Raw genomic sequence first — 11,091 nt, forward strand, 5'->3', positions numbered from 1 at the left:
TCAGCGCCATCGCAAATCGCAACAATTCTCGCGTGTAACTTACTTCGACATGCGAGTGGCACTATGCACATCATCACATGCCACATGCGCTGATGAGCGCCGTCTGAAGCCAGCTCCGACTGTTTCCTCCAAAGACCAGTGTTGGCTGTGCTCCCAACTCCTAGCGCCGGCTGCCTTTCTTGAGGATCAACACCGAACGTTCCAGCACCGATTATGCTCCTAACCATCAGTATCGGCTTTGTCAGTGCCGGCTGTGTCAGGGCCAGCTATGCTTCTGTTAGTGTTGATTGCCTGTCCTAAGTCAGCACCGACTGTGTACTTCACCACGGTTGTTCACGTCTTGATGACTCCTTGTTTTCCATGTCTCTTCACCCCCCGAGAGTCCTCGTTTCAAGACCTAAATCCCTTTACCTCCCCAACAGTTGCATGATTTCCAAGCACAATCATTTTCCTTCCCTGCGATGGTCCACCTCTTACGATGGTTTGTTCCTTGTCTTTTCGATTGCTAGATGGAACTTCTCTTCCGCACCAAAAAACCTCTGCAACGCCACCAAAGACACCGAAAAACCACCTAAGCCCTTGGAAAAACACCCAAAGCATGTGGAAATGCCCGTTGCTGCACTTCCGGTGCCACAATCATGCTCCCTAACCCCTGCAGGAGGGCGATAAAGCGCGAGATCATGACCAAAGGTCAGTAATGTCACTCACGTGGGCATAGCTCAACCCATGAAACATGAAATCGAGAGGAAACCACAAAAGAAAACTAAAATAAATCCATACATCCAACAATTATCAATCCAAAGAGTACAGCCCATTCATTTCTTCCCAAAATGACGAAGAAATCACCAAAACATATTGCGAAAGTCTTCAAAAGATGGCATCTCAAAAAATTTTATTTCAGGCTTCAGGCCCTCAAAAACTGCCACTCATCTTAAGCACAGCTGCCACCACCCTTCATTTTACAGTTATGAAATTAAGATGGAATGAGCTAAAAGCCTAGTAAGTAGATCACTACCCTTGCATTCCTGACTATCAGTATATACACATTAACATGCTCATAGTTCATCAGAAATCGTATTTTGTCTTACAGAGTAAGGTCACATATTAGAGTGCACATGAAAGCCATATAAAAGAAGAAAAATCAGTTAACGAAGCATTACTTGCATATCACAGTTACAATGGGATAATCTTATAAAATACAAAATTCATAGAAGCAGAATAGAGTAGTTTACTTCCGAAGTAGAAGCCACAGCGATAAGGCCAAGCTAATCCTGAGCTTAGGACTTCTACCCTCATTCAGGAGGGAGGACCATGACAAGTAGACAGCCTACTTCGTAGTGTCCTCGCTCATGCACACATCCCCAACGTGCTTTGGGGTTTTTGATCGGCAGAGTCCTTGCAAGACACTACCCTCTTACTCTGTCACCACCACAGGATGTTACACTACCAAAGGGGTCCCGATGGAGAGTGCCCAGAAATCTTGAGGGGTGTGACCCTCCCAAGAACAATTAGAGCCTAGCTCCCTTCCTATCATTGGGATTCAGGTAAGGATCATGTGGCAAGTCCATGCTCACATGTCAAGGTTCGACAATTCCATGCTCACACTTATAGAGTCTAACAGAGTATCGCATATATATCACTGTGCGGCAAGTCCATGCTCATACTAACAAAATCAAAGGGCTCACTACCAATGGAGGATCCATTGTGTAGGGGTCAGATATCCGAATTCATATAACAGAATCAGACAGTATCTTTGTAACAAAAATCACAATATTCAGATAACAGAATCAGACAAGGCACTACCAATGGGGAACCCATTGCATAGTGTTCATTTTATATAATCTGATAATATCAGTATCACAAAATGGCCAGGTTATTATGAATGAATAGAAATTTCAGTAGCACAGAGCAACAATATCAGTATCACGGAGTAACAATATCAGTGTCACATGAAAGCATTTTCTGTAATTTCAGACAGTGATATTCTATCAAAACAAGGCCATAACTTTTGTTTCGTTTGGAATTTAAAGATAGTTCCATAAATATTTTTATGTTAGACACAACTATCATTCAATTAGAGGTGGTTTGAGCACAATTGGACCTTATTTGGTCCCTCAAAAGAACCCATTCAATGATCTTTTAAATTGTTGTGATTTGGCAGAAAACGGGGGTAATTAGATTAGTTAAAATCGATGAACACAATTGTTACTGATGACAAATCCAAGAAAACAGTCCATAGTGACATACTCTCTCATTTCGAAACATAACATCATTTGGTTAAAGAATTCCAACAGTGCATAAAAAAAAACATTTTACTAGGCTTGTATCTTTCCAACGGTGGTAGTTTGAGGTCAATCGGACTCCATTTGACTGTCCACAATCGTTATTCAAGAACACAAATATTCCTGGAATTTCATGATTTCATTTAACATGTTTCAAGAATGCATTCCATAACCACCATTTCATAATGAAGAACTTGATAACCTCCTTTCTTGCACAATGTGAACACACATAACATGCATTTCATACATAATCTAAGAATCACAACCCAAAATTTCCTTTGAAAAAGGCGTAAGGTTCTTTTTTTTTCCACATTGCATACACTTCTATTGCTCATTCATATGCCTAAGTTTCCATGCATTCCCATGACTACAATACAAGGGTAATGGATCCACTTACCTAATTAACAATGGGGCCTCCTCAAACCTTTGCTCACAGCTCTTACACACCCAACAGTGGCTGCTCACAAATTAACTCTTCTACTTGTGTCTTAAAGAGAGAAAGTGGGCTAAGAATGAGGGGCGTAGGTGAGAAAAGAGGCTTAAGTACTCTCATATTTGGGGTGGTTGGACAAGTGTCACCAAGGGGCACAAAAATCATGAAAAGTGGCACTCACATCAGCATATATTAAACAAGTGTCACCTCCAACTCATGCATGTCAGAGACACAGCAGGTGCTGGACCTCTACACAATGGGCGCTGCTCATATCCAACCGGTGCTGAGCAACCGGTATTGGAATCTTCCTCTTCACAGTCGGCGCTGCTCTTCCCAATCGGCGTTGGGCTTTGCCTCTTCACAGCCGGCACTGCTCTTCTCAATCGACACTAGGCAACCGGCATTGGGCTCTTCCTCCTTACAGCCGGCGCTGCTCTTCCCAACCGGCGCTGAGCTCTTCCTCTTCACAGCTGGCACTGCTCTTCCCAACCGGTGCTGGGCAATCGGTGTGGTCACAACTTCTTCCCTCCTTAACCCGCCATGAATTCTAACTGGCCGAAAAAATTTTGGGTCATCACGTCATCCCCCCCTTAAAAAATATTTTTTCCTTAAAATCGTTAATCGAATAAATGGGGGTAAAATGTCTGAATTTCTTCTTCTCGCTCCCACGTTGAATCTTCTCGTGAATGTTACTGCCATAAACCCGAATTAGGGGAATATCGTTTTTGCGTAAAACGTGAACCCTTATGTCCAGAATTTTCAATTGGCTGCTGCACATAAGTTAAATCTTCCTTGATAGGGATTAGCTCATACTTCAAGATGTGGAAGGGTCAGGCTGATACTTCCTTAATAATGGAACATGAAAAGCATCATGAATATTGGCCAACTCGGGCGGTAAGGATAGTTAGTATGCCGCGACTCTGATTCTTTGTAATATTTCAAAAGGTCTAATGAATCGTTGACTTAGCTTCCCTTTCTTACCAAATATCATAATTCCCTTCTTTGGTGAACTTTCAAGAAGACCCGATCCCCTACTTCAAATTCAAGGTCCCTTCGGCGATTATCGACATAACTCTTTTGCTGACTCTGATAAGTTTTAAGCCTTTCTCAAATTAGGGTGATTTTCTCTGAGGTTACTTGAACAATCTCCAGCCCTAAGAGTCTCCTTTCACCGACTTCATTCCAACACACCGGTGATCTGCACTTTATTCCATATAATGCTTCAAAAGGTGCCATTTGAATACAGGCCTAAAAATTATTGTTGCATGCAAATTCTACTAAGGGTAGGTGATCGTCCCAATTTCCTTTGAAGTCAGTAACACATGCTCTCAACATATCTTCTAAGATCTGAATGGTCCTCTCTGACTGTCCATTGGTCTGGGGGTGAAACCAGTACTGAAAGTAAGTCTTATCCTTAAAGCTGATTGTAGACTGCTCCAAAATCTTGAAGTAAATCTAGAGTCCCTGTCGGACACAATGCTGACAGGTACTCCATGTAGCCTTACTATTCCTTTGACATACTGCTGAGCCAGTTTATCAAGGGTATAAGTAGTGCGTACTAGTAAGAAATGTGCAGCCTTAGTCAATCGGTCCACAAGAACCCAAACATTGTTATGACCCAATCCTGATCTTCGCAAACCAGACACAAAATCTATGATGATATGTTCCCACATCCATTCCGGCAAAGGTAAAGGTTGCAACAGTCCAGCCGGTCTTTGGTGCTCGGCCTTCATATGCTGATAGTTCAGACATTTAGAAACAAATTGAGCCAAATCTTTCTTCATGTTATTCCACCAGAAGGTCTTCTTTAAATCTTGATACATTTTTGTTCTTCGTGGGTGCAGTGTAGAACGGAAGTGGTGCACTTCCTCTATAATAGCTCTTTTTATATTCTCGTCATTTGGGACGCACACCTGTTCTCTAAATCTTAGCAAATCATCACTACTGACAGAGAAATCTCCTTCTCCTTCCTGTCTTAAGTCTCCAAGAATTTTACTCAGCTGAGGGTCTGCTTTTTGGGTTACCTTGATCTGTTGAAAGAGTTGAGGTTCCACCCTTATACCTACAGTTATTCCATCCTTGGATCTAGAGAGTAAAGTCGGGTGCCACTCCACTGCATCCTCTATCAGTTTCATTTCTCGGACCATCAAATGTGCTACTGATATTGAGGGTTTTTGACTCAAAGCATCGGCGACTACATTTGTCTTGCCCGGTTGGTAATTGAGGGTGCAATCATAATCATTCAGTAGATCCATCCATCTCCTTTGTCTCCTATTCAATTCCTTTGAGAAATTAAATACTTGAGCCTCATATGATTTGTAGTTATCTTGAACTAGGCTCCATAGAGATAATGTCTCCAAATTTTCAAGGCAAAAAACATAACTGCGAGCTCTAAGTCATGAATTGGGTAATTTTTCTCATGCGGCTTTAACTGCCTGAAGGCATAAGCTATAACTTTCTCTTGCTGCATTAATACACACCCCAATCCCTTATGGGAAGCATCAGTGTAGATTGCAAAACCTTCATTTCCCTCGGACAAGAATAGTATTGGGGTTGTAGTCAATCTCTTCTTTAATTTGGAAACTATTCTCACAGTCATATTTCCATATAAATGTTACCCCTTTCTGGGTCAGGGGAGTCAGGGGAAGTGCCATCTTTGAAAAATCTTCCATAAAAAACGTATAATATCTAACCAGACCCAAAAAAATGTGGACTTCTATCACATTTGTCGGTCTTCCCCATTTATGCTCAGCTTTAACCTTACAAGGGTCAACTGCGACCCTGTCTTTAGAAATAACATGCCCAAGGCAGACCACACTTGAATGTCAAAACTCGCTTTTCCCTAGTTTAGCATGTAACTTCTCCGTTTTTAGAGTTTGGAGGACCATCCTAAAATGTTGTTCATGCTCTTCCAGATTCCTGGAATACACCAGAATATCATCTATAAAAAGCACCACAAAGTCATCCAAAAAGGGTCTAAACACTCTATTCATGAAATCCATAAAACCAGCAGGGGCATTAGTCAGCCCGAAGGGCATTACTAAGAACTCGTAGTGACCATAACGAATCTTGAATGCAGTCTTAGATGCATCTTCTTCCTTGACTTGCAGCTGATGGTAACCCGACCAAAGGTCGATCTTGGAGAATACTTGGGCCGCTTGGTGTTGATCAAAAAGGTCGTTAACTCTAGGTAAGGGGTAGTTATTTTTCATAGTGACCTGGTTTAGCAGCTGATAGTCTATGCATAACCTCAAAGACCCATCCTTCTTTTTAACAAATAAGACAGACGCAATTCAGGGTGACACACTAGGTCGAATAAATCCCTTCTCTAGTAACTCTTGTAATTGTTCTTTTAACTCCTTTAATTCTGTTAGAGCCATTCTATAAGGGGCATTAGATATAGGGACAATACCAGGAATCACATTTATCTCAAACTCTATTTCTCTAATTAGGGGCATAGAGGTTAACTCCTCAGGATATTCTCTCACAACCGGTATCTTTTCTAACTTAGACCGGTCATCCCAATTTTCCACTATGTAAGCTAGATACCCTACACTATTTTTAGTCCATAAATTGGAAGCCCGAATAACCGAAATAAAATGCAGAGGAGGAACATCCTTGATGCCAATAAAGTTCAACTCAAGCTGGTTTGGGCGTCTAAGGGCTACAATCTTATCACGACAATTTACAATAGCATGATGTGTGGATAACAAGTCCATGCCCAAAATAACATCAAAATCTTGGATATCTAACAGTATCAAATCTATATGCAACTTACACCCTTCAAGCAAAACCCCACAATGTTTATAAACAGTATCGATTTCTATAGATCCTCTCATGGGTGTTCTTACTACCAATATCCAGTCAAGCAAAGAAGGTCTAGCATTCATGAGGCATGCAAAGTGAGGTGCAACAAAAGAGTGTGTAGATCCAGGATCAGTCAAGATGTTTTCTTCAATGCCACAAATAGAGAGCGTATCTCAAATGACAGAAGTTGATGCCTTAGTCTCATGCTCGGTAAGAGCAAACACCCGACCTTGAGTCTTCGGTCGGTCCTCAGCCCCCCTTATTGGGCAATCTCTAATCTGGTGGCATGACTAACCACATCTGAAGCATGCCCCCGTCTTCCTTTGACAATCAGCCACCGAGTGATTTTCCTTCCCATAGTGCGAGCAGATCGAGAACCAATTTTCTTATACATCGCTCGGCAATGCTCTAAAAATCTTCTTACCTCTCTGATTTTGTTTTCCCCGAAAGTTCCTCTTCAGTAGTGGCCGAGCATTCCTCCCTGAGTTTCCATACTGGACTGGCCTCATCTTCTAGTTTTCTCCCACTCGGGATTCGTCATCTTCCTTTTCTATCCTCATGTCCAGATCCACTAAAGGGAAAACGTTCTTTAAATTGGATGATACCACTCCCTTCCTTATTTCTAGCTCGAGGCCTCTCTCAAAATTTCTAGCCTTCCGCGCCTCAATATTAATGATGTGTGTCGCATACTTCGACAACTCAGCAAATTTATCTACATACTGCTCCACAATTAGATTCCCTTGTTGCAGTTCGATAAACTCCACTTCTTTCCTTTCCCTCAAAGAATCAGGAAAGTACTTTTCATGAAGGCTTCTTGGAAATTCTCCCAGGTCATCTCAGTCCCTGATCTTTCCGAAGATTGTTCTACGGAGCCCCACCAATGTTCAGCATCCCCTTCAAGCATGAAAGTGACCAGACTTTCTATTCATCAGTGCAGTTTAAAGCTTTGAATATCTTCTTTATCTATCTCCTCCATCTCTCAGTCTTTTCTACTTCCCCAAGCCCCAAGAAGGTTGGAGGAGCAAACCTCCTAAACTTTTCTAATAAACCACTATCATTCGAATCGGGGGCAGGGGTAGATGGGGCTGGCACAACTTCCTTCATCATCTGTGTCAAGGCCCCCAAGCCCTTGACCAACTCTCTGAGGGCATCAGTATTTCTGTTACTAGAGTTGTGGTATTATTAGTCCTCGTCCTTGACATCTTCCACCTAAGACAGAAACATTCAGTTACCATTATGCCCAAACTATTATAAAGACACTTCTAAGCTCCCTAGGCCAAGAATCCTATTCTAAATGCTCTGATACCACAACTGCCATGACCTCGCTCCCTGACCCTTACTGGAGGGCAACAGAGCTCAGGATTGTGACCGGAGGTTGTGAATGTCACTCAGGTGGGCATAGCTCAACGCATGAAACACGAAATCAAGAGCAAACCACAAAAGAAAACTAAAATAAATCCATACATCTAACAATTATCAATCCAAGAAGTACAACTAATTCATTTCTTCCCAAATCAAAGTCTTTACAAGATCGTTAAAGCACTATTAGCCCACAAGATACACAAAATGAGGAATACATCATATCACTGAAATCACCAAAACATACTACGAAAGTCATCAGAAGACGGCTCCTCAAAATATTTGATTTCAGGCTTCAGGCCCTCAAAAACTGCCACCCACCTTAAGCATAGTTGCCTCTGCCCTTCACTCTACAGTTATGAAATTAAGATGGAATGGGCTAAAAGCCCAGTAAGAAAATCACTACCCTTGCATTCCTGACTATCAGTAAATACACGTTAACATGCTCATAGTTCATCAAAAATCTTATTTTGTCTTACAGAGTAAGGTCACATATTATAGTGCACATGAAGGCCATATAAAAGAATTAAAACCAATTAACGGAGCATTACTCGCATAGCACAGTTATAGTTGGATAATCTTACAGAATACAGACTTCAGAGAAGCAGAACCGAGTAGTTTACTCCCAAAGTAGAAGCCGAAGTGATAAGGCTAAGCTAATCCTGAGCTTGGGACTTATACCCTCATTTAAGAGGGAGGACAATGATAAGTAGATGTCGTACTTCATAGTGTCCACACTCATGCACACATCCCCAACAAGCTTTGGGGTTTTTGATAAGCTGAGGCCTTGCAAGACACTTCTCTCTTACTCTCTCACCATTAGAGGACGTAACACTGCCAAAGGGGTCCCGATGGATAGTGCCCAGAAATCTTGGGGCGTGTGACCCTCCCAAAGTACAATCAGTGCCTAGCTCCCTTCCTATCATTGGGAGTCAGGGAAGGATCATGTGGCAAGTCCATGCTCACATGTCAAGGTGCAGCAATTTTCGATGCTCACACTTACAGAGTCTGAAAGAGTATCACATATATATCATTGTGCGGCAAGTCCATGGTCACACTTACAAAGTCCGACAGAGTATCACATATATATCATTGTGCGGCAAGTCCATGCTCACACTTACAAAATCAGAGTGGTCACTACCAATGGAGGATCCATTGTGTATCAGTCAGATATCAGAATTCATATAACATAATCAAATAGTATCAGTGTAATAGAAATCACAATATTCATATAACAGAATCAAACAGTACACTACCAATGGGGAACCCATTGCGTAGTGTTCGTTTAACAAAATTCGATAGTATCAGTATCACAAAATGGCTAAGTTAATATGAAAGAATAGCAATTTCAGTAGCACAGAGCAACAATATTAGTATCACGGAGTAACAATATCAGTGTCACATGATAGCATTTCCTGTAATTTTAGACAATGATATCCTATCAAAATAAGGTCATAACTTTTGAATCGTTTGGAAGTTAAAGATAGCTCCATAAACAACTTTATGTTACACACAACTATCTTTCAATTTGAGGTGCTTTGAGTGCAATTGGATCTTATTTGATCCCTCAAAAGAACCCAAGAACATAGACACTTAGTCTGAAATCTGTTGTGCGGTGAAAATAGTGACATTTCTTTGAAATTCCACTCATGTTTCAAGATCAAAAGGGAACCTCCAAAAGCGCTCAACATGTGAATTAAAAGATTACTCATAACTGGTTCCAATGGCTGGGGTTTGGGCTAAAATAGATACTTTTTAGTTAGTCAAATTTAGTGACATCAGAGGCATTAAATCTGTGCATTTGCTAAAACTTTCCACAATGATATACCTTCATAAAATGAAGCGTAACTTTCAATATAAAGAGAATTCCAAATATTTTATACATACAATATTTAACCCATTCAATGATATTTCTAAAGGCTATGGTTTAGTCGAAAATAGACGTCATTTGGTTAGCTAAAATTGATGAATACAGTGGTTACTGATGACAAATCCAGGAAAACAGTCCATCGTGATATACCCTCTCATTTCGAAGCGTAACTTTATTTTTGTAAACAATTCCAACATAGGGTAAAAACAAACATTTTACTAGGCTCGCGTATCTTTACAACAGTGGTAGTTTGAGGTTAATCGGACTCCATTTGGCTGTTCAAAAGCCTCATTTAAGAACACACATATTCCTGGAATTTCACAGTTTAATTTAACATGTGTCAAGAATGCATTGCATGGCCACCATTTCATAATGAAGACCATGATAACCTCCTTTCTCTCACAATGTGAACACACATAACATGCATTTCTTAAATAATTTAAGAATCACAACTCCATTCTTACATTCATCATTATTATGGAACAAAAACTCCAAATTTCCATTAAAAAAGGCGTAAGGTTCTTTTTTTTTCCACATTGCATGCACTTCTATTGCTCATTCATATGCCTAAGTTCCATGCATTCCCATGACTACAATACAAGGGTAATGGATCCACTTATCAAATTAACAATGGGGCCTCCTCAAACATTTTCTCATAGCTCTCACCCACCCAACAGTGGCTGCTCACAAAGTCACTCTTCCACTTGTGTCATAGAGAGAGAAAGAGGGTTAAGAATGAGGGCGTAGGTGAGAGAAGAGTCTTAAGTACTCTCATGTTTGGGGTGGCTGGCCAAGTGTCACCAAGGGGCTAAAAAATCTGGACAAGTGGCACTCACATCATCATGCATTAAACAAGTGTCAACTCAACTCATGCATGTAAGAGACACAGCCGGCGCTGGCCCTCTACACAGCCAACGACTCTCATATCCAACCGGTGCTGGGCAACCGATGCTGGGCTCTTCCTCTTGTTGCTCTTCCCAATCGACGCTTGGCTCTTCCTCTTCACAGCCGGTGCTACTCTTCCCAACCGGCGTTGGGCTCTTCCTCTTAATAGCCGATGCTGCTCTTCCCAACTGATGTTGTGCGATCGTCGCTGCCACAACTTCTTCCCTTTTTAGGCCACCATGCATTCTAACTGGCCAGGAAAATTTTGGGTCGTCACATTCCACCTCTCCAACCAGCAAAAACACAGCCGGAGCTCCCTTGTTTCTCGAAAAACTCCTAGAGAATTCTCTTTTTTCTCTCCATTCTTGCAACTTCACCAATCCCCGGTAAAAAATTCTGCCAGGCTTATAGAAACCTTCCCTGTAATACTTGCTTGAACACTTGATCTCTTGTCG

At 41.4% G+C, this 11,091-nt stretch overlaps 1 protein-coding gene across 1 annotated transcript; it reads right to left on the bottom strand.

Annotated features, from left to right (window-relative positions):
• Window positions 1-6,008: 6,008 nt before the first annotated feature.
• On the bottom strand, window positions 6,009-6,554 carry LOC148783740 (uncharacterized). Its single transcript, XM_088871996.1, has one exon. It carries the CDS (start codon window positions 6,552-6,554, stop codon window positions 6,009-6,011), a length of 546 nt encoding a protein of 181 aa, XP_088728122.1.
• Between the last annotated feature and the right edge of the window lie 4,537 nt (window positions 6,555-11,091).

The sequence above is a fragment of the Amborella trichopoda genome, chromosome 1, assembly GCF_054954075.1.
Source record: "Amborella trichopoda isolate Santa Cruz 75 chromosome 1, AtrichopodaSantaCruz75HAP2 v2.0, whole genome shotgun sequence".
Classification (NCBI taxonomy): domain Eukaryota; kingdom Viridiplantae; phylum Streptophyta; class Magnoliopsida; order Amborellales; family Amborellaceae; genus Amborella; species Amborella trichopoda.

Excerpts from the sequence above, each read along its gene's own strand:
- LOC148783740 (XM_088871996.1), bottom strand. The coding sequence starts at position 6,554 with ATGAGAGGATCTATAGAAATCGATACTGTTTATAAACATTGTGGGGTT.